This window comes from Lichtheimia ornata (assembly GCF_029851405.1).
Source record: "Lichtheimia ornata isolate CBS 291.66 chromosome Unknown scaffold00015, whole genome shotgun sequence".
NCBI classification, from domain to species: Eukaryota; Fungi; Mucoromycota; class Mucoromycetes; order Mucorales; family Lichtheimiaceae; genus Lichtheimia; species Lichtheimia ornata.
In genome coordinates, this window is record NW_026695335.1 from 211,193 (window position 1) to 233,514 (window position 22,322).

At 43.6% G+C, this 22,322-nt stretch overlaps 11 protein-coding genes across 11 annotated transcripts; 4 read left to right on the forward strand and 7 right to left on the reverse strand.

The window, feature by feature from the left end:
- Positions 1-343: 343 nt before the first annotated feature.
- On the reverse strand, positions 344-3,039 carry O0I10_004225 (uncharacterized protein; the record flags this gene model as incomplete). Its single annotated transcript, XM_058484286.1, has 8 exons — positions 344-1,048; positions 1,114-1,825; positions 1,904-2,035; positions 2,104-2,133; positions 2,190-2,360; positions 2,416-2,608; positions 2,666-2,900; positions 2,956-3,039. 8 exons carry the CDS (start codon positions 3,037-3,039, stop codon positions 344-346), a joined length of 2,262 nt encoding a protein of 753 aa, XP_058344911.1.
- Positions 3,040-3,214: 175 nt separating this feature from the next.
- On the reverse strand, positions 3,215-4,362 carry O0I10_004226 (protein-L-isoaspartate O-methyltransferase; the record flags this gene model as incomplete). Its single annotated transcript, XM_058484287.1, has 9 exons — positions 3,215-3,262; positions 3,320-3,416; positions 3,477-3,542; positions 3,602-3,771; positions 3,841-3,893; positions 3,946-4,004; positions 4,069-4,143; positions 4,202-4,292; positions 4,344-4,362. The coding sequence occupies 9 exons, from the start codon at positions 4,360-4,362 to the stop codon at positions 3,215-3,217; spliced, it is 678 nt and encodes a 225-aa protein (XP_058344912.1).
- Positions 4,363-4,755: 393 nt separating this feature from the next.
- On the reverse strand, positions 4,756-5,195 carry O0I10_004227 (uncharacterized protein; the record flags this gene model as incomplete). The annotated part of the gene is made up of 2 exons (XM_058484288.1): positions 4,756-5,024; positions 5,087-5,195. The coding sequence occupies 2 exons, from the start codon at positions 5,193-5,195 to the stop codon at positions 4,756-4,758; spliced, it is 378 nt and encodes a 125-aa protein (XP_058344913.1).
- A 1,639-nt stretch (positions 5,196-6,834) lies between these two features.
- Positions 6,835-8,305, forward strand: O0I10_004228 (uncharacterized protein; the record flags this gene model as incomplete). Its single annotated transcript, XM_058484289.1, has 2 exons — positions 6,835-7,568; positions 7,630-8,305. 2 exons carry the CDS (start codon positions 6,835-6,837, stop codon positions 8,303-8,305), a joined length of 1,410 nt encoding a protein of 469 aa, XP_058344914.1.
- Positions 8,306-8,552: 247 nt separating this feature from the next.
- On the reverse strand, positions 8,553-10,106 carry O0I10_004229 (uncharacterized protein; the record flags this gene model as incomplete). Its single annotated transcript, XM_058484290.1, has 8 exons — positions 8,553-8,763; positions 8,837-8,983; positions 9,052-9,262; positions 9,320-9,439; positions 9,508-9,600; positions 9,651-9,725; positions 9,783-9,921; positions 9,978-10,106. 8 exons carry the CDS (start codon positions 10,104-10,106, stop codon positions 8,553-8,555), a joined length of 1,125 nt encoding a protein of 374 aa, XP_058344915.1.
- A 473-nt stretch (positions 10,107-10,579) lies between these two features.
- Positions 10,580-12,780, forward strand: O0I10_004230 (uncharacterized protein; the record flags this gene model as incomplete). Its single annotated transcript, XM_058484291.1, has 7 exons — positions 10,580-10,982; positions 11,046-11,061; positions 11,117-11,213; positions 11,279-11,446; positions 11,526-11,863; positions 11,933-12,055; positions 12,135-12,780. The coding sequence occupies 7 exons, from the start codon at positions 10,580-10,582 to the stop codon at positions 12,778-12,780; spliced, it is 1,791 nt and encodes a 596-aa protein (XP_058344916.1).
- Positions 12,781-13,200: 420 nt separating this feature from the next.
- On the reverse strand, positions 13,201-14,136 carry O0I10_004231 (uncharacterized protein; the record flags this gene model as incomplete). Its single annotated transcript, XM_058484292.1, has 5 exons — positions 13,201-13,393; positions 13,457-13,722; positions 13,773-13,847; positions 13,914-14,008; positions 14,073-14,136. The coding sequence occupies 5 exons, from the start codon at positions 14,134-14,136 to the stop codon at positions 13,201-13,203; spliced, it is 693 nt and encodes a 230-aa protein (XP_058344917.1).
- Positions 14,137-14,296: 160 nt separating this feature from the next.
- Positions 14,297-17,248, forward strand: O0I10_004232 (uncharacterized protein; the record flags this gene model as incomplete). Its single annotated transcript, XM_058484293.1, has 10 exons — positions 14,297-14,430; positions 14,489-14,552; positions 14,640-14,741; positions 14,803-14,975; positions 15,035-15,248; positions 15,313-15,411; positions 15,474-15,657; positions 15,718-16,213; positions 16,278-16,333; positions 16,389-17,248. 10 exons carry the CDS (start codon positions 14,297-14,299, stop codon positions 17,246-17,248), a joined length of 2,382 nt encoding a protein of 793 aa, XP_058344918.1.
- A 185-nt stretch (positions 17,249-17,433) lies between these two features.
- On the reverse strand, positions 17,434-17,823 carry O0I10_004233 (40S ribosomal protein S28; the record flags this gene model as incomplete). Its single annotated transcript, XM_058484294.1, has 2 exons — positions 17,434-17,637; positions 17,821-17,823. 2 exons carry the CDS (start codon positions 17,821-17,823, stop codon positions 17,434-17,436), a joined length of 207 nt encoding a protein of 68 aa, XP_058344919.1.
- A 1,153-nt stretch (positions 17,824-18,976) lies between these two features.
- On the forward strand, positions 18,977-20,294 carry O0I10_004234 (uncharacterized protein; the record flags this gene model as incomplete). Its single annotated transcript, XM_058484295.1, has 3 exons — positions 18,977-19,153; positions 19,220-19,709; positions 19,771-20,294. The coding sequence occupies 3 exons, from the start codon at positions 18,977-18,979 to the stop codon at positions 20,292-20,294; spliced, it is 1,191 nt and encodes a 396-aa protein (XP_058344920.1).
- A 424-nt stretch (positions 20,295-20,718) lies between these two features.
- O0I10_004235 (uncharacterized protein) lies at positions 20,719-21,479 on the reverse strand (the record flags this gene model as incomplete). The annotated part of the gene is made up of 2 exons (XM_058484296.1): positions 20,719-21,174; positions 21,234-21,479. The coding sequence occupies 2 exons, from the start codon at positions 21,477-21,479 to the stop codon at positions 20,719-20,721; spliced, it is 702 nt and encodes a 233-aa protein (XP_058344921.1).
- Between the last annotated feature and the right edge of the window lie 843 nt (positions 21,480-22,322).

The following is a 22,322-nucleotide window of genomic DNA, read 5'->3' on the forward strand; positions in this document are numbered from 1 at the left end:
CTATCATTTATACCCATAAGCACATTCGCTAAATAAAAAAAGGTATTGCGTTTTGTAATTTAGAATGGGATGTGTGTATTCAAGTGATCACATGATATCAGCAGCAAATAAAACCACCTGGCAATTGCGCCATCGAAATGTGATTATAGCGCGATGCAACGAGTCATCAATCACGCAAGTTGATTCTCACGTCCTTTTACTTGACACTTGCTCCACCATCAACAGCACATAACATTCTCACCATTTCCACTACCTATATTTCCCTCATCGTTGTATGCATCCATTCCCTCATTGTTGGTAAAGAGTAACACAAGTGATACGTATATTTAAGATATCCCCTATCCTATTGCATTATTGGAGGCTGGCGTGCCGCTTGTAGACCATACAACATCGTTGCACCTCGTCGTTGTTGAATCGTTGGTCTTTGGGATGATGAGGAAGAAGAAGCAGCATTGAATGTTGACGCCGATGATCCTTGGGGAGCCATAGTGGAATAAGTAGGGATGTTGTTGTTGTGAAGTGCGGGAGACGAAGCAGCTGAAGAGGGCCGATCATCAAACATAAGTTGACCATATAATTCGGTGTCGTATAAAAAGTCGAGACTATCAAAGTTGATGACCCCTGGTATTAACAAGTTGTTCAAATCTCCTTCCTTGATGGGCATAGATGATGGCTGCTGAGGTGCCTGTAACTGAGGTGTGGTTGATGATGCGTTAAACGACGGAAAATATCCTCCAGCAGAGGATGGGATGGCACCAGCAGTAGGAGTAGTAGTTGTAGCAGTAGTAGCAGTGGGATCAATAGTAGAAATGGTTCCACAGGGTGATGCAATGAATGACCTTGACGCATTATCATTGTTGTTGGGTGAGATGAATGGTACAGTTGGTGGTGGCGGTGGTGGTTTCAATAAGCTGTTATTGGATGCGGTACTCTCCTCCATGGTAGAAGATGGACGTCGTTGAGATTGATACATTTGGCTGTGAGTAATCAAAAGATCCCGTGTCATGGATGATAGCCTTTGGCACAATGGCCAATAGGGAGCTAAATTCTTAACGTAGTGCATACATGTATCAGCATAAATGTGACAAATACATACATATACATTCAACTTACAGCATTCAATGTATGCAAAATCTGCAATGCTCTATTGCTCTTGCGACAGGCTTCAGGACCCTTTGAAAACGTCGATGTCATGACAACGGTTGCGAAGATGTAAGCAGCATAGCCTAGGAACGGAAGACCGTATTCGCCACAATAATCACACACGGCTTGAATGACTCCTGTCGCTATCCGGATACTATTCTTACAAACATCGATGCTGTGTTGAATCGAGTTATAGGTCGTTTGATCCACGTCTCCTGGGCGGATATCGCTGTAAGCCAAACTGCCACGATGCATCAATAGCAAAGCTGAAGACCACAATGACCACATTGAAAGCCAAAGGTTGAAGTACATGAGACTTGCATTTTGTGTGTGATACTCGATGTTGGAGGGTGTAAAATCAAATCTCTCTGGTAGGCCCTCTTTCCAAGCACGTAGGCAACTCTCCAATGCTGTAAATTCTGGTAACGGTGGCCACACCACGGCTGAAGACGTTGTTTTTGCTCGTTCAATCACGCTGTTGACTTCACCAAATATTTGCACGATCCTCATAAATTGTTGTGAAATCCCCATCAATGATTCATTCGCGATAAGGTCACCTCCAACTGAGACATTGCTGAATTTTGGTTCACGCATAATCATACATTCGGGAATGCTTGGTGGAGCCGAATCAATATCAGCTTTATGGAGCCCTTGGGGTCGACTTGTACCCGCCGTTGCTAATCTACATACATAGTGAAGTAGTGGTTGATGTTAGTGATCATTGTGATTGGATGACATCCCATCATCGATCATGACTTACATGTCAATGCAAACGATACTCCAAAAGATGCGACGACGTGTAGCCATGGCAACCACATCGACTGTCCCGTCCTCCGTCATGATGGGGGTGCTCAAGACCTCTTCTTTGTGTAACTCAAGCTCTTGACAGAACCTGTCAAATACAATACACCCACCGTTAATCCCAACATTTCCAAACAACGTGAAGATTGTATCATTTACCTTACAGCAATTTCCACATACGTCCACGCCCTAACAAGTCATGGTGTTAAGAAGATAAGAAGCGCTTGATTCAATAAAACACTTACTTTGATGCTTGTCCATGACCATATTCCAAACAAGCCATGATGCCCCAAAACTGAATATTCTCCAATGTAGGTTCCAATAAAGTATCATCGATCAAAGACTTTGCCTTGGATGCAAATCGCTCGCTAACCAACGAGGGTGGGTCACTCAAGATGCTAGGATGTGTGCAATATCTTTACAAGAGCAAGTGAGTTCTACTGCTTTTGGCATAACCAGCATACCACATACCTCGCAGCCTTTGCCAATACACTCCATAGCAATGGCATGGAAATGGTGTCGTTCTCAAGAGCCTCCACAAACTTTCCTCTGTGGGCGATAGGAATGACGACGTTGAGGTGCTTGAAGAAAATGTCGACAAGCTCGTAAACGATCTCTCGTGGTGGAAGACCATAGGCTGCCTCTATCCTGCGTTGTGTCGAATCTGTAATGCCATTTCAATACATGCCAATAAAGAACGTGTCATGACCCTTTTTTTTACCTGGAGAAATGTATGGAGCTGAGAGGAGTGTCGGCTGATCATCATGCAAGAGCGGCGGTGTAACTTGCCTGCCACCACTCATTTGAGCAATTTGCTGCTTCAGTTGAGCAACTTGTTCTTCCAGTACATGCACATGGCCTTTACGAGGTCCTCGTTTTTTAGTTCTCGCGTACTCGCAAATTGTATTGGCTTCTTGGCATATCGTGCATTCAGGCTTGGTGCTATCACATCTTATCTAAAGAACAAGGGAGAGCTTAATAAAACGTGTCGGTCAATGTCAAGGTAACAACCTTTTTCTTTCTACATCTTATGCAGGCTTGAGTAACACGCATACGTTTACGATGATGATCATTAGAATCGTCGTCGTTGTTCATGGGGATTGGGGGGGACAGGGAAAAAGAGCAGTACTTCATGCTGGATCTACCATGTTGGGGGTTACAAAGGGCCTTTTTTGCCAGGGTGCTTACTTTGAATGAGATCACATTTTATTCGTTAAACTTTTTCACTCTGATTTACATCCTTTCTGTGGGGGTTGCTGTTGTCATGGATTTAAAAGCCTCCAGGGTATTGCTTGTTTTTGTCAGTGAGGGGAACATACTAAGAGTCTCATAATCAGCTTTCGTTTCCTCTACTGTTGTGAGAGCTTTAACTTACCATTACACCCATTTCAGGCTTTTCTCGGATGTTTCCATGCTTATCCTTATCGTAGACAATGATCTTTTGAAGCATACCACCGACTGGGACGAAACATCTATCATGAACGATGAGTGACAAAATCCTCTACCTCGCCCAATGTATAAAGCATACATACCTTCCTGGTGACTTGAGTTGACGTAGCAATTCTGTGGGCTTGTCACTTGAAGCTGCTCCTACGTGTCTGCCGAGTTGTTAATCAAGAGTGATTACCTTTCAATGATGCGCCCACCACTAACTTACATGCAATCATAAAACTCTCCTTCAGGATAGCCTTTACGCCCATCTCCAGCAACAAACTTGACACGTTCATTCTCGAGCCAATCAGGATGTTCTTTGCTGAGATTTCGTTCACTTGCTTCAACCAGTTGTTCAATATGCTCGATACCAATCACTTGTCCTTCGGGTCCCACCTAAATGATATTATACATCAATAAGCATACTTTCCTTTTCTCCATACACCCATCTATGATTTCCCTCACCATCTCTGCCATGCATGCTGTCAAGTACCCTGAACCAGAACCAACATCCAATGCTATATAGAAACGTATTGAGCCATTTGCTCACACTTTGAGTTGCCTATTTACCTCGCATTCCAGGTTGAAGAAACTCCTCCATCATATCCAATGCATATCCATGCATATGTCTATACAATCAACAAAGCATCAGTAAAAGTTCGTAGAGCACTCGTCATCCAGGAGATCACATACGGAGCAGAGATAGTAGCACCATAACCGATCGACTGCGGTTCATCAAGATAGGCACCACGTGGAGCATAATCACCTCTTTAACCCCATATCATCATCAGCCATCAATTCAATGTATGTCGACGCCAATTTCTACCTGTCAATCTTGTTCATTGCGTCCACAACTCGTTGCTTCGTAATGATGCCAGCTTGTTTCAAATTCTCGACTAGCTCCATGTTACTTTTTCCTTGAGGGCTTTTTAGAATGGGAAGAGAAAGAATAAACGGTCTTGTTTTACCTGTACAGCGCCATGCCATGTTGGAATGTAGAAATGACGACAGTATAACGTCGTAATACGAGTGTTGACTTGTGTGAGTGTGAGAGAAACAAAGAGAGCCCCATATTCCCAGCCCAGTTGCATAAAGTGACCCTTTCCGAACAATTGCATGAATTATCCTACACACACATACATAGCCGCATGATTCCGCACAAAATGTCACACACACATGGCCTATACCAGAAGGAACGCTGCTTTGCTCTATCTCGGCCAATCATGTCTACGTTGGGATGTCTTTCATATCAGGAGCGTTTGAGTATACAAAGTGTGGTGGTATATATTACATGTAAATGCACAAGCTGAAAAGGGTATGGATGAGTCGGATGGCACTAGTTACAATATGCTGAATACTAGAATCATTGAGTATCTAACTTTATCGCACACGGGTATCTTGTCGATGATCTTTATACGCTGGCGGTGGTATAGCTATTGCTTGGTGATCCGTTCGTTCTGAAATTGGAGTTGCTGTTGATTGTAAAGTAGCTTGTGCATAAGATGGCGGCGGTAACTCGCCATCATGTTGTTGTTGTAGTTGAGCCGGCATTGATGCTGTTTGTTGTTGTTGTCCTCGTCCATTGATATGTTGCTCCCAGTCATCCATTTGCCGACGCATTCGTTGCTCATGCTCCCGAAATATACGTTCTAGTAGTAGCCGTTAGCCTTGATTTTTTTCTTGTATGAACAATTTTCCTCCTCTTACATACTTCTTCGTTTTTGAGCATTGTGTACGAATATATAAAACATCACGGATGCAACAAAGATGATAATGATGACAACGATCGGTACAAAAAAAGGCGCTGAAGGAAGTAGCATGGATACTTTCGTTGCAAGAGAAGAAAGAAAATGGTTGAATGCTGAGCACTGGGAATCCTTTTCTCTTTTACTACCATTGTTCGTATCACATGTGTGGGTATTTGTGCGACGACGACCCTGTGCTACGGCATGCATATGTATAATTCTGCATCATGGATCAAAAGCTAAGCACAGGGCCTGCATGGAAGCTCGTCGTAAGAAGCCTGTTACAATACGAGTGGTGCTTAAATAATGTGAAGACCCATTTATGCCTTCAAATGCTGCATTCTATACGGCTGCTTTTAGCTAATGGGTCTGGTATACTCTCCATGCTTTTATTTGATCGACCAAATCTATGGACCATGCAGTCATGGGCAACTGTGGCACAACAAACTATGTATGGGAAATGCACATCATAAATCGTGCTCAGCCTCTTTGGTGGGGGTTGACTTGACTTATGCATCAATCAACAAGGCTTGATTCGTGGATCTCAAAGCTTAGCTGAAAGAAAATAGTCTCTGGATAAGTAGCTTGACCATGATGATGTTTATGTAGGTATGCATACATCAATAGAAAGGATTTGCCTTATTCCCCTTAATGGTATTTGACATGCATAATAGGATTGTATAGCAAGATTCTATAAGGCGAGTAATGCCATTTTCTTATCGTGGTTGGGTGTTGCTTCTTGTCACTGCTTGCCTTTTGAACGAGAGCACGTGATACAAATCTGCCATTGCAATCATGTGATCCATACATAAAGTGCGAAAGTAGCATGCTTTGTAATTCACATGGTAATCCTTTTTGCGAAATGGCCGACGATGAAGGTTACGTTATGCGATACAGAATAGTTTCTACTTGTTCCCACAGCCCTCCTTTTCATTTTTTTCTCTGGGCGGGAAGGAGGAGGAATGTTATGCAATTATTATGTCCTCGGCATTTGCAACGTTATTGGGTTTGTGCTACCTCACCTTTATAGACTTTGCTTGAATAGCATTAGCTTGAATAGTTAGGCTGTGCTGATGCTGTCAAATGTCAAATTCATGCATCAGCGGCGCGCTGATAGTGTTTGGGTACCCATTATTGGGTCTTATCGTAATCATGATATTCGACGTTGAGATTCGCCAAGGCGAACAATTAATAATGCCGCTGTGACACAATTCCACCGATGAGAAAGTTGGAGAAGTTAATGATTCAGTGGAACGGGAGAATGTGTACCTGTCCAAAGACAATACCACTGGCGGTAACCTCTTGTCGGTCGTACACGTGATGGTACAAGCGGTATCCTTATTGTAGCCAGCACCCCTTTTGTCACCTTGTCAAGAAAAATTAAGAAAGGTAACGATTAACAATATGGCATTTGGCTGATCATTTATACGTATTGTGGGGGGGGGGGTGATTGTATTACGTATCATTGGTATTGAAAGTTGTTGTAGTAGTATAATCTCATCCAAACGTTGTTGCACCCGCTGGGAATCCACTGAACGGGAGGATGGATAGAAAAAAAAGAACCATGATTATTATGCGGGAAACGGGATCGTGTCATCACCTTTCTTTGGTCCCATGAATCATGGCAGGAGGCATCAAGAATAAAAAGGGTGGATGCTACCATCATCTTGCATTTTCCACCACTCCTTCTTACCTGGACTCGTTTACTATTACAATGAAGCTCAACAAGCATCTCTCTATTCTTGCTGCCACATGTGCTCTCTTTACATCATCGGTGTTGGCAAGACCTGTTACTATAAGCAAGCGAGCCTCGGCGGATGATTGGCGAGATCGAGCCATCTACCAAATCTTGACGGACCGATTTGCACGTAGTGATGGATCCACGGATGATTGTACCGATCTTTCCAATTATTGTGGTGGCAATTTTCAAGGCATTGTTCAGCAGCTTGATTACATTGAAGGCATGGGTTTCGATGCCATATGGATTTCACCCATTCCAACCAATGCAGAGGGTGGTTACCATGGCTATTGGGCTACCGATTTTTATTCATTGAATGACCATTTTGGATCGCAGGACGACCTAAAGGCACTCGTGGATGCTGCACATGAACGCGGCATGTATGTCATGTTGGACGTGGTGGCCAATCACGCTGGTCCTACCAACAATGGCGATTATTCAGGCTACACTTTTGGCTCATCTGATTTGTATCATCCACAATGCTCGATTGATTACAATGATCAAAATTCCATTGAGCAATGCTGGGTGGCGGACAACTTGCCCGATATCGATACCGAGAATGATAGTAACATCAACAAGCTGCATGACATTGTGTCCACGTGGATCTCCACCTATGGCTTTGACGGCATTCGCATTGATACGGTCAAGCATGTACGCAAGGACTTTTGGTCTGGTTATGCTGCTGCTGCAGGTGTATTTGCAACCGGCGAGTATGTATAAAATAATATCAGCGTGCATTTCTTGTTGTATTCATCATCATCATCATCTTAGAGTATTCGATGGGAATCACGCCTATGTTGGACCTTATCAAGAACAACTCGATTCGCTGCACAATTTCCCATTGTACTATGCATTGAACGATGTCTTTGCATCGAAACAAGGATTCCAACGTTTGAGTGATCAACGAAACGCCAACATGAATGCATTCAAGGACGTCAGCTTATTGACAACATTTGTTGATAATCACGATGTGGTGCGATTCTTGAATACGAACAATGATCAAGCACTATTTAAGAATGCCCTTGCCTATGTATTGTTGAGTGAAGGCATCCCTGTGGTATACTATGGCTCCGAGCAAGGTTTTGCTGGTGGTGCTGATCCTGCCAATCGTGAAGCTTTGTGGTCTTCTGGTTACGACACGTCATCCGACTTGTATCAATTTATTGCCACCATCAACAATCATGTGCGACAAAAAAGTGGTAAAAAAGTGTACATGGATCTTGATGTGCAGGACAATGTCTATGCTTTTATGCATGGTGATGCGCTTGTTGTGCTCAACAATTTTGGATCGGGTGCATCCAACCAGGTCTCTGTCAACGTAGGTGCACAGGTGGCTGAAAGCACTAGTTTTACAGACGCTATCAGTGGCACATCCATCACTGTATCCAGTGGATCGGTCACGTTTACTCTAGAGAATGGTAATCCAGCTATCTTCGTCCCTGCTTAAATAAATGCTGCTGTTATCGTACATATAAATCTTGTTGCTGTGTTCGTTGCCATGGAGATTGTTCCAGGGCAGCTTACTTGAGAGGTTGTAAAGGGTTACAGGTTCCTTTAATGTGGTTGTGTAATCCCATACATACATAGCGTTAAGCCATTCGACAAGAAATCAAAAGTTTACAAGCGAAAACGAGTTTACTATTATACACTCTCAATTACTAGCAGCGATGATGGGACAATGATGGAAAGAAGTTCTATTGTGGAATGTGATCGGTGCCGTACATTTGAAAGCTAACCATGGTAATCTCATTTTCTATTGCTGGAGGGAGCATCAAAAACGTGGTATCATTCTCGCCATTGACATGATAGTAATGCTGTAGGTTGTCCCATGTGTAAGGTGAATCCCGATAACCCCATACGCTCACTGCTGCCCATCGTTCGATCGTCTTGTTCTCCATCATTTTCCTATTTTCCCACAACAAACCTCATTCGTTAATCATCCTTTTCATCCTCAAATGCATATCTATCTATATCTTACCCAACGGTCACCATGACATGTCGTATAAATTGCGTTGGCACAAGACCTGTACATTGCACCAATACACCTTTTGCTGATCGTAAACTTGGTTCTGGTGCTCGATAAATGCTGACAAACGGGTCGGGGTGTTCCTTTCCTACTCGGATCCTATAAAACCACCCCCCCCATCCTTTTAGAAACTTTTTGCGGATCATAGCAACCACTCATATAAATACCTATTTGCTTTGATGTAGGCAAGTCCAATCCACTCCAATGCATCTTGTACATCCTGCTGCCATTTTTGATCCGGCTTCTCTGAGAGCTTGATAGGCAAGTTTTCAAAGGAGGGTATGTTGATGTTGTCCCATTGTTCAAAAGTCAACTGCATTGGATGCTCGGTTGCTGCTACATCCTTTGGCCAGGTGACATTGCATGTCTCGCCCGTTTCTAAAAAGCTAATTCAATAACCATGCATCCTTGTCCTTGATTGATCTTTCATTTTACCTTTATCAATATACGCAGCAGCCATTTTCATTTTATCCGGAAAAGTGTTTTTCAATCCTCGTAGCAATTGCTGGAACGCCTTGCCATCCGTCTTTAATTTTCGAAGATCGACTTTGACAGCTATCGATGAAGATCCCATCCAATACATGAGTCCATGGATTTCAAACTCTGATTTCACCTCAACTCACCATATTTATCCCTCAGCTTATCTTGTCGATGTTGATGTGTAGTGATTCCAAAAGATTGATAGGTTGGCTTCAACAAGCTGAGAATAAGGTTGCCTAATTCATCCATCAATTGACCTGGAACAAAATCATCTATCCTTACTTGCCTTGATGATCCAATACAATGACATTGTCCGTATCCAAATTAGTCCCAAGGCTATGTAGAATGAGATCATGTGTCTCTTTTAAAGGATATGAGTTGAATGCATACAATTTGAAAGCGAGAGTAGAAAACATACGAGATTGGATATAACGCGTGAAAAAGTCGTCTTCGAGCAAGGATGCCAGAGAAAGCTCAATGTGATAATACGTCCCAGCTGTACTCTTAAAGTGCTCACGCGCTTGTTCAAGTGTGTAAAACGGTAGGAAAACAGCCAACTAGTGCACGATCGTTAATGACGATTCAAGTGGGGGTGATCGAGGTTGCGGCTTACTTTGTGATTGAAGCAGTGTGACATTATGGAGTGTTGCCATTCTTTTTCATGGGCATGGAGACCGAGATAAGAGAGAGCTGCATAAGCAGGCGTTGGTTTGTGGTTGGGAAGATAACTCGATTCGCTCATTGAGTGCGTGTGTGTGTGTGTGTGTGTGTGTGTGTCGCGTGTGTCGAAGAAGTGTCAAATTTGGGTTGAACAAGCGGCGGGGCCTGCTTTTTCACTCAAATGTGTGTGCGGTATCTGAGCACACAATGAACCTATCATTATTGATGATACGGCATAGAGAGAGGGGGAGATGGATCTATGGTTGGGGTTGCAAATAGAAAAAGGTCGAGACATAAACGGAGAGAGTACTTGTTTATTATTGGGCGTGTCCAACAAGAAGGAAAACGGGTGAATGAATGATAAGGAGGGGGGCCATGTGATGATCATGAATCAGGCAAACGTACAAAGGTGTGTGTGTGTATAAACAATGGGACCGATATGCAAGTTCCCCCAACCAAGAGGATGTGTATGAACCAATAGACCAACAAATCCAAGATGTGTAGAACGCGAGGTCACATGAACATGAAATGCGCCCATGCGGGGAGGCAATAAAAATGGGAGCACCAAAGACTGCTGATCAAAGTTTCCTTCTTTTTCTTTATCTATTTATCATGTCAGATGCTGACGCCAAGACACCTTTGCTTGGTGGTGGTACTACTACTACCCATCATCACCATGCTTCTACCAACACCAATATGAATACTACTACTACCACCACTACCGCTGCAGCAACAGCAACAACACCCACCAACAAACCACCTGTGAGTCGACCCAAGTATAAACGCCGCAGGTCGTCGTTTGATGCATCCACTTACAACAGTGCTGGTCATTCACCTGCGTATGTACGCTCGGCAGCTTCTTCCTTTCATGAACGCCTTTCACTGGCAGATGACCCTGGTTTAAGTCTTTCCAAAATCTTGGGCCTTACTATATGTATGGCCGGCGTGCAATTTACCTGTAAGTCAATCATCCACTTTGGTGATATCGTTCATTCTACTTAAATGTAATCCACAACAATAGGGACCGTGGAACTTTCGTAAGTGAGAGTCGACTCTTCATTTACCCATGGTTGACTTTAACCAATTATGTAGGTATGGGACACCTTACCTCTTATCATTAAACCTATCAAAAGAAATGACAGCGCTGGTTTGGCTTGCTGGTCCATTATCGGGACTTTTGGTACAACCGGTAAAGTAGACATCACACATCACCAAAAGCATGTATACCCATGTTCATTGTCGTTACTATTTTAGTTGATTGGCGCCTTCAGCGATAAATGCACCTCACGCTTTGGGAAACGACGTCCGTTTATTGTAGTAGCTGGATTATTGACATGCATATCCATGATTTGTGTCGCTTATGCGCGTGAAATTGGTTACGGGATAGCCTATATCACCGATCAGAATGATATAGAAAATACGGTAAGGACATTCTTCTTCTCCTCCTCTATGTGGATGTGTGTGTGTGTGTTGTGTATTTGAGCTAACCTGATTAAGCAAGTCTCGAACATTGGCAATGCTGGTTGCAGTGGCATCGTTTTATTTTTTGGATTTCACGTTGAATGCAGTGCAAGCGATATGTCGTGCATTGATTCTTGATATCCCACCCTTATGGCAGCAGGAACACGCGAATGCTTGGAGCGCTCGGATGTGCAACTCGGCTATGGTGGTTGGCTACTTTGTAGGGTTTGTCAATCTTGTCGAGCTCTTTCCATGGTTAGGCGACACTCAAATGAAGGTCTTTTGTGTTATTGGCACCATCATTTTTTGCATCACATTAGCCATCACATGCATCACCACGCATGAAAAGAAGCTTGAAATAGAAGAAAATGATGATGGGTAAGTGGTGGAGGAGGATTTGAAACATCATCCAACGACCCCTCTTCTGACGACAGATGAAATTATCAGGCCCTGGTACAGCACCTTTGTTTATATTTGGCGTGCGTTTCGATTTCTGCCACGGCCTGTGCAGACATTGTGCAACACACAATTCTTTGCTTGGATGGGATGGTTCCCTTTTCTCTTTTACAGGTACTATCTTTTTATTGATCCATGTAGTATAAAAGCATTACTCATCATCCATATGGCTTGTTAATACCTATGCATATAGCACGCAATGGGTCTCTGAACTTTATTTTACCACGCATGAAGGCAATCATGGTGACTGGGCAGATGGCACACGTGCTGGTTCATTTGCCTTGTTGTGTTACTCGATCGTGTCAGTTGTTGCAGGTGTAGTGATACCCGCTCTTGTAGCACGCTACGAACCCTCCCTCCCTTGGATGTCCACCACCAATGTGTATACCGCATCGCATTTGATTGTGGCAGCAGCCTTGTTATCCGCTTGGTTTGTCAAATCGGTCTTGGGTGCTACAATAGTACTCGCCACCATGGGCATATCATGGGCGATTGTACTTTGGGTGCCATTCTCTCTCGTGGGTGAATATGTCAGCTATGATGATGAACGACGACAACGTGCACAATTGGAACAGGCTGTGGCAACGGCTGCTACAACAACATCTGCTGCCGAGTCCCAACAAGAAAATGATGATTTTGATGCAGGCATGATTCTTGGTGTGCATAACATGTACATTGTATTTCCCCAATTTGTGGTTGCCATCATGGCAGCCTTCATTTTCGCTGCTACAAATGCCAGTGGTGATCCCTCTTCCGGCGTAGCTTCCGTTTTAGCATTTGGTGGTATCATGGCTCTCATTGCAAGTGCGTTTAGTCGTTTCATTGTACGCGTCAAATAGTAGTGTACCCTTTATTTGCTTCATTATCATATTACACTGCATCCAATACACTCAAACATTACAACAATCATACACGTAAAAAAGTGTTGCCATAGTGCAATGGCTAGGGGATTTTCCCTTACAGCAGCAATGGTCACATTTCATGTCCATATGTATATGAAACGCAAAGGTCTGTACAGGTAGTCCTTCAACCAATGACGACAAATGAAGAATCTATCTCTGCAGGATTGTTTATTGACATTGAGATGTGTGTTTCAATTGCCATGATGTAACCTTGGGCTGTGCAACATACAACAATGCATGACATAGCTTCCCATCTTTTGTATTACATACATAACCCGAATGACAACAATAGTGTGGATCGTGTAGCTAAGGGATACCCTTTATTTCTCTTTATCCATTATATCACTATACTTTTTTTCATGCAAGGATCCAATCAATGATAGGTTCTAATTCATTCTTTTCTGCAGAGCACATTTCAAATTGGACGTCGTTGTCGAGTTGATCAAAGTGAAAATCCTCGCCTTCGTAACCTAGGTAGACATCGTGCTCATCCTGATCATCCGAAGCTTGTTTCTCCACAGCAGCTGTACGTGTGCTTCGTAATTGGTTACTAGCAATAGGGAAAAGAGTGAGTTTTTCTTTCTACAAGCTACCATTAGCAATGCTTACTTACATTTCAGATTCCAAGCGTTGGATGATCTTTTCCTTGGGCAGTGCAATGATCATGTCGGCCTTATTGCAAGCAACGAGAACGCGAGTCGATTGTTGTTGTACTTTACGATCAGCCAAGATATCATAGAGATATTCAGCCACTTCCCGGACCTGCCGAGCGACCTTGGTGCTATCCAACACAAACACAATGCCGCGTGTCACTGGAAGGAAATCGGTATATCGCAATCGTACGCGTTCATGACCTGGGACATCCACCAAATCAACCGTCTACTTCTTCCATTAGCATATATCCCATAGCCCATCCTTCAACTGCTTGCCTTATTATCCACTGTCATGGTGCCTTCGTTTTCCTTCATGGATGCCACTGTAGACACAAACTTGTCAAACCGTAGCTAGTATCATAGCAGCCGTTTTAGCATATACGTGTATGTACGTCGACAACCTGTATAGAGTCCTACCCGTGTATATATTGCTGTCTTCCCTGCATCTGGAATGCCCAGTAATAAGATGGTGTTTCGCGATGACTTTTGCTTGAGCACAAGGCTGACAATAACTAGTAGTCAAGATCGATGGAGGTCGTTAGTTACTGGTTCCATGTCGAGTGTTATCAATCGTACGTGCGAGGACAACAAGCACAGCAGCAATGATGGCAGCCAATGGAAGCCAACTCGGTGTTGTCATGGTGTCGGGCGTGTGTGTGTGTGTGTGTGCGTTGTGTGGAAGAAGTGTGGTGGAAAAAAGGGCGTCGTCCTCTTTTGCGCCTTGAGCTCTCTCTCACTTCCTCCTCCACTTTTTATCCTTCGTCTCGAATCGTCGTCCCTTTCACCTACAACAACGCACCATGCCATTCGACAGGAAGCAATTTGTCTTTGTGGAGAGGAAGAAGGCATTGCATTTAGCAGAGTCTTGTGGTCTCGGCATTGTCAAAGAAGAGGCATACCTTTACGGCTACCAAATCTACATTATCGAGCAATGGTCAATATACCTTTTGAGAAAGTTTATTCCATTGGTCACTTATATATCTATTCTACAGGTTATGCGATCGCAGTATTACTTCTAACACTATCAAGGTGTTTACTGGGAACCAGCAGCATTCGGTAAGAGCTCATTCAAGACTCTCTATTTATTATCATTCCTGCATAACATTTCTCTCTCCACCACCACCACCACCCCACAATCAATAGATCAAAGTGTGCGTATTGAGTATATCCACAGCTGAGCTACAACATCCACGTCCAGAGATTCAAGCCTTTTTTAATGCTTCTGCACCTCTCAAACTTAAGCATGTAAGTCAAAGGAAACACTCTCTCTTTCAAGAATGACGACTTATCATCATCATCATTGTAGACCGGGTTGGGTGAGATTATGTTGACGGATCCCAGTGAACTACCTTGTGACATGGATATGGTGCTCGTACCTGATGGCGATTATGACAAGTGGATCAACCAAGCCTATGTCAATATCAATCTGAGGAGAACCAATTGTACCGGTCGAAGTGCTCTTAATCTCAACAAGCCAAAGTAGGTATATGATGTGATATTGAAGAGATGGATCAAGCTTACTTACATGTTCATCTTAGCCCTGCATCCGAGGAAAAGTTTCGATCTATATACAAGATTGCAGACACGGTGCCATTCGAGATAGCAGTGATCAATCTGGTGACAGTGGCTCAAGTGGCCTTGTACCTATTCAATCTCCTTAAGCGAGACTACATTGACGGACTTATTTGCAATGAAACCAGTAAGGCGTTTTGGGAATTCTATACAAGGTATCATCCGCACAAATCCCCAGATGTAAGATGTCGCGTGATAAGATTACCCCCCCCCCCCGACACACAACACTCACCTGCTGTAATAGTATCAACTCAAAGAGCCATGGATGGAACCTCATCTTTTGACAGCATTGATAAGCAAATTGGTGCTCTGCAGGAACAAGCTTCATGCTTATAACTTTACGGTAAGGTGGTGGTGGATTTACAAGGACGTGAAAAAGAACAAGGGAACTCATACCGGGAATAGACCATCAAAGATCCATTCACTGATTATGAGGAATTTCGATTCGACATTGAGGAATATCAACGAGCAAAAGGTCTCAAACGCACCAAATTTCTTGATCTGGCAACATTGGATAAGCTCAATGAGCATACAATCAATCAACTCAAAGTACGCAACGTCATCAAGTCTAAATTAGACGACATTTCTGGTACGTGTCATGTGTTGTTTCAACGGATGATGATGGGACTGATCTCTTTTTTACTATTAGGTGTAAGCAATTCCCCCTTGTTCAGCGAATCATCAGAGCCAGAAGTTTTCCGACATCATGCGACGATTGAAAGTTTGAGAGCAATATGGCGACCACGATTGAGGAATACACCCGGCGGGGATTTGGATAAACCACAGCATGAACTTTTACACATGATCAAGGGGATGTCGGCTCGAACAACACGAACGAGTGGGGCAGCTGCAGAAATCCTCTCCAAATTTGCAGGATCCTTGCCATGGGTGGAGAACAAACAAGGCTCTGTATCACGCAATAGATCAAAACGAAGAGCTGCTGCACCTACATCACCACCACCTGTAACAACAACACCCACATCACCAGCACCTTTACGCAACAATACTGCCACCACCAATATTCAGCTCACTTCACCCAGTGGATTGTCAACCGTTGAAGATGTCTTGTATCAACCCGATATCCGAGATGACTCTAATACACGGCGATTGCTTTTCGAATCAGGGCTTTCATCCGACGATGATTTGTATGGTATTTTATAAAGGAATTGGAGGGTACAAAGCTAATTCTTTCTCTCTCTATATAAGCAGTAGCTATCGATCTGATTCGGATTTTCCTCCATGGCGATTATCATCCGATCGACAAGGTAATGTACAAAAGGATCTCTTTTTACATATGTATACTAAAACAGGGCATATTAGACACTCCTCCACCACCCACAACGACGACCACCGATTTCCCAACAAAGCGCTTTGTAGGATCACCCGTATCATTGCGACCTGAGACAGCGAGTCCTGTGAGTGATATTGCAGGCAATGGTGCCAGCGACTTTATGCCATTATCACAGCCTCATCGAGCGCCTATGCGATCACGATCTGTGTCTGATAGCATTGTATCGTTTGCTTATTTTCCACCCTCATCCAAAGACCCGATACGACCCAACAAGCCCATTTTACCACGTGCCAATTCGTTGACCATGATACCAGCAGTAGTACATAGCAACCACCTTCTTCATAATGATGGCAACAACGAACGCATGACCGACTTTATACCCTATATCGAGCAACCTACGGATGACATGTCTCCTGCATTACGACCTTCAGTGACGATGGATGTTGAGACCTATCTTGTTTTTGAAAAGCTGCAGCGACAACATACGGAGTTGCGAGAAGCCTATCAGCAATTACAAAAGATGGCCAATGTGTATGAGCGCCGAGCAGAGCAATTACGGACGACTTGGCTACGACGATCCACTGAATTTGAGCAAATTGAAAGAGCTGCACGTAAAGTGATGGATGAACAACTGGAAGCTGAAAACGAGTTGAAAGAAGTGGATGATTCAAGCGCAAAGCTACATTACGAATTGAATGTATTGAATGAGAATCTCAAGGATGTCGAGGAAAACGTGTCCACCTTCTACTCCAAAGTCAGTTTACTCGAACGCAAGATGCATGAATCGCAACAATCCATCACGACCATGCTCATCATTGGCAACTACTTTGATTACTATTGGCGAAAAATCAAACGTTGGGCTGGTTGGTCATCGTCATCAGATCCATAATCTCTCCCATTCTCATAATCCTCCTCCTCCACCCATAATCCTCCTCCTCCTCCTACACATCTACACATCATCTATAATAAATAAATAGGCCATTGTCATTTGTATGTTGGAAGCAACAGCAGGATCCGTATTTATTGTACGTCGCTTTTGCAATAAAGAAACTGGGTGTGTGTGTTTTTGTAGTCTTAACGAAGACGACGGGCTTCACGCTCGGATTCCAAGAGACAAAGAATGTCGTTTTCACGAACGGGACCCTTGACGTTACGAATGATGCTGCGATGAGTGTCGTCCATGAATTCAACGCGAACTTGGGTCACACCACCACGGGAGCCGGTACGGCCGAGGACCTTGATAACACGGGCGAGTTTGACGGGCTGCTTTTGAGCGTCCTATAATGAGGGTCATGGCATGACATTGTTAGGTTCCTCCATTAACCATCCTATCGTATTGCATCCATCCCACCCATCCATCCATCCATCCATTTCATCTCATCCAAATCGTTCATTCATCCATCCATCACTCGTGATATCCCTTATAATAAAATGTTGCATGTATGTTCATATATAACTTACCATACTGTCTTTTGCACCTGGAGGTAAGGAAGGTGCAACTACGGTGGCGGATTCTCCCCAATCAAGCAGAGCGCTCGGCTGTGTGTGAAATAACATTCCATATTTGGATCATCCCGCGCGCATTGTTCATCCCTCACTGGGTGTGGGTGGAGTGTGTGTGAGTGGTTGAATGGATCACTTGCATATACATATACAAACCTATCAATCTCGATTTTCTTTATTACAATAAAGGTTGGATGATTATCAACTTTCAGGATCCCCTTGTTAAAGGAGATAATGGGGCATATGTTTACTTTTGATCGCATCATCTGATTTGTGAGCTTAAAATGCGGGTTGTTGCTGTTGTAGGTAGTGGTGGTAGTTGTGGCTGCGCGCTTTTCTTGATATACATACATACACAATGATGATGAACATCTCCCCCTCGCCTGCATCAAGTTATTTTGACTGCATTGACAGCTGCATGAGCATGGTGTGCGATTCATTCATAAATGCATACGCACACACGCACACACAAGTTGTAGTTCTACTCATTCACTGGTGGCAGATTATCCTGCTGTGGCTGTGATGTATGATACGAATGATAAGCAGATGTCTAAATGTGGAATGCAGAAAACGTTCATTGTAAAAGAAGGGCAAAGTGCTGTCCTCCTGACGTTTGTATGACATCGATGGTCGATCGCATAGTCTTTGGTAGCGTGTACATGTGTGACAAAATAGTAAAGCACGCTTCTATATTATCCAGCCCCATCGCTAAAGAGTGTGTGTTTTTGTACAAGTGCGTTTTATCACGAGATTTACAATGTTACTGCAGCAGCAGCAGCATGCCCAATAATAGAAGACATGTGGTAAACGAAACAATGACAACTACAACATCATCGTTGCTGTATGTAGCAGTAAGACACAATGTGTGACGACGCCATTCATGCTATCACGCAGTGGCCGTTGCCTAGCAACCAGAGAAATATTAAATGGCGTTACAGAGTGTGTTCCAAAGGTAGGGGTGGTTGCTTTCAACCAGTTTTGGACATCCTCAGCCTTGCCCAGTCTCGTGTAACCTTTCCATCCGACGTATCCTTGTTGATATAAAAAAAGACTGAATCCATTGTCAAGGTTTTGTCTTTTTTTTTTCTCTCCCTCCCCATTATCCCTTAAGAACATGTCATCGGGTGGTTCAAACGATCCAACAACTTCAGATGAAGGTCCACCTCCATCAACAACGCATGATAATCCTCCTCCAACATCTTCGGAAGACCCCCCACCGACAAGTGATGATCCAGGACCCACTACAAGTGATCCTCCTCCTACTACGACTCCACCACCTACAACTTCAGACGTAAGCATAATAAGATCTCTCTATATGTAGATGCTGATGTATGTATGTATGTATACATGTATATAGCCACCACCCGATACGAGTACACCACCAACAAGTAGTGATGACCCACCACCACCTGACACCAGCACAACCACCCATTCACCTCCACCTCCCGATTCAACCACAACACCACCACCACCGACATCTGACACAACCACATCCGATAACCCAGGTCGTCCCACAACAACAACATCGAATGGTGGTGGTGAGGAACCCACTCGAACGGTAACTGACAACCCCACTTCCTCACATAATGAACCATCATCTCATCCTCATTCTCGAACGACCATCACTACTACCACACAACAGCCTAGCTCATCACCTGTGGAAGTCACTACCATTTCTAGCTCAGGCACTGATATTGTTACCATTACATCGACCTCTTTTTCAATGATTGGTCCTTCCACCACACCAGGGGGTGATGAAAATGGAAAGGGGGATGGATCTTCTTCATCCGATACAGGTGCCATTGTAGGCGGCGTTGTAGGTGGTGTTGTAGGTTTAGCTGCTATAGGTAATGTATAAAACGCATGTACGCACTTGCATACATTAAGACTCACTCACGCACATAATAGCGGCTGTATTGTTCTTTCTTTTACGGAGGAATCGTAAAAAAGCAGCACCCACCCATGATCCATTTGATGGTCTTTATTCTCCCAGTGATCGTCAAGCCATGTCATCAGCAGCAGCTACCAGTGTCACTGGTGGTGGTGGATCGAGTAGTAATGCACGTCCTCTTGTGGCACCTTATCGACCTGTCAGTAAAATGGGGGTTGAAGATATCGATAACAACAATTACTATCAGCAATCCATGTCATCCACATCCCAAGGATACTATGAAGACACATCACCGCAACATCGATTTTCCGCCGGAACAGCTGGCGGACCAGGAGGAGGACCCATTCCAGGCTATACGCCTGGTCAACAGTATTACAGTAGTAGCGGATCCGAACCCGAATATGGTATCTATGGTCACCAACAACAACCTTCCTTTTGGCCTACTACTACTACAGCTGAAGGGTCATCCAATGATGGTGGCGGCGATCGGCATGTACCTCATCTTGCTGAAGAAACTCAAGTCCCGCATTCAAGATCATGATCATTGTTATTATTGGAAAAAAAAGGAACCCGTATCTATTTATAACTTCTATTCCCAGTAATACATCTTGTACATGTCAATGGATAAATCCTCCTCTTACTATTACTGTTGATGATGATGATGATGATGATAATGGTCTGCTGCCTTTCTCTCTCTCTCTTATCACTTTTAAATTATTCTTGTAACAACATCAGCTGACGAAGGTGGTGGAATGATCCTTTTATTCCAAAACCCGTATCACCCACCCACCCATACAAAAAGTACATGGTTGACTATCAACGAGTAGATGCTTGTGCTGCTGCATAATCTTTGACATGGGCAAAGTAGTACGTGTGTAACAACGAGTGACATTGATGGCTTGTACAATGGTATTGTATAGATTCTTTATTCAAAGTTAGTACATGTGGATAAAAAAATGTCATCTTTAAGGCGAACGATAATCGTCGTCGCTGAGGATATCATACGAGTCGCTTGTATGTGGGTCACTCACAGAAGCAAATCCATCATCATCCGATCCAACACTGCTGCTACGATAGCCATCTGAAGATCGACGTGATGGTGGTGTGGCTGTTGTTGTTGATAGTAGTCGTGGAGCATGTTGTTGTTGTGGTTCTTCATCATCCGCTACCACTGAAGAAGCACATGACGATGAAGATGAAGAAGAATCGAATGAGTCAGTCGACACGTGAAAAGAACTTGTTGGTGGTTGAAAGATGGAAGAGGACGATGCTGACTGCTGTCGCTGTTGAGCCAAAGCTTCTTTGCGACGCTCCATTTCACGTTCAGCTTCGTCAAGTGCTTTTTGTTCTCTTTCGAGTCGTTGCTGTCTCTCTTGAATACTCTTTTCCAATGCATCAAGCTCAATCGACGACTGCATCAACTACACACCATGGTCAATGCCTTTGTCATTGCGATCACACATACACATATGATACTTACCGATTCCTCACTTTGTAACATGTGTTTCCGATGTCGCAAATCTTGGTGACGCTTGTGCCATGGATGGCTTGTGGTTGCCGCTGTTTGATCATCCTCGTCATCATCATCATCCAGTTTTTCATGGTCGGCGTATTGTCGAACAAAGGCTTCGTATTCTCGTCGATCCTCATACTCCTCATACAACTTTGACACGACATGGTATCCACCCAAAAGAAAGACTACACCACCCGCTGCTATAGCAGCCATAACGATGGGATGCACCATGTTGAAGGTAAAAAGTGATGGGAAAGGAAAAAAGAAATAGAAATTTGTCGTTTTCACCCCACCTTTTTCTTTTCTTGGCTCTACCACATGATGACGCTTACACACTCACACACAAACACATGCACACACTACACATCATGCCTCCTTCACCTTGTATCCACTCTCTAAGATAGACCTTGTATACTATTTTATTGACACTACGTATAAACTACATGATCATTTATCATACAATCATTGGGAAATCATCCTGCATGAATGAAATACTCCTACTAAGCTACTACATCACCTATGCCAAGCAAGAGCCCAGCTCTCTCTAACCCAGCAGCATAACCCCGCTTGGCATTAAAATCACGTGCCATGCTTGTAATTGGTGTGTGCTTATGAAGATTTATGCATTCCTATCCATCATTGTTCTGCCTGATAATGATGATTCGCCATATCCCCTTTTGATTATACCACCCTAGTGGCATGGAGCACGCACATTGTCCGATAACCCCAATAGCTCTCATCTCATACTACTAGGAGTTGTGTCTATAATAGGTGTCCCCATGATCGGACTCATCATCTCGAATTCGTTAGAGTAAAGTTTTATCCATGATGATGGAAAAGGGTGGCATGATGACAGTAATGAGATGGGAAAGTACTGGACTTTGGGTATGTCGATCACTCGTGCTAAAAGACAGGGCGCTATACCCTTTTTGATCGGCCTATTGTACTTTATCGAGGAGCATTCATTATCATAATAATACTACTAAAGCCAAAGAGCAAAAGCGGCCTATGGTAACCACGTTGCTTTCATTGAATCTCAGTATGTACGTTGGCTAT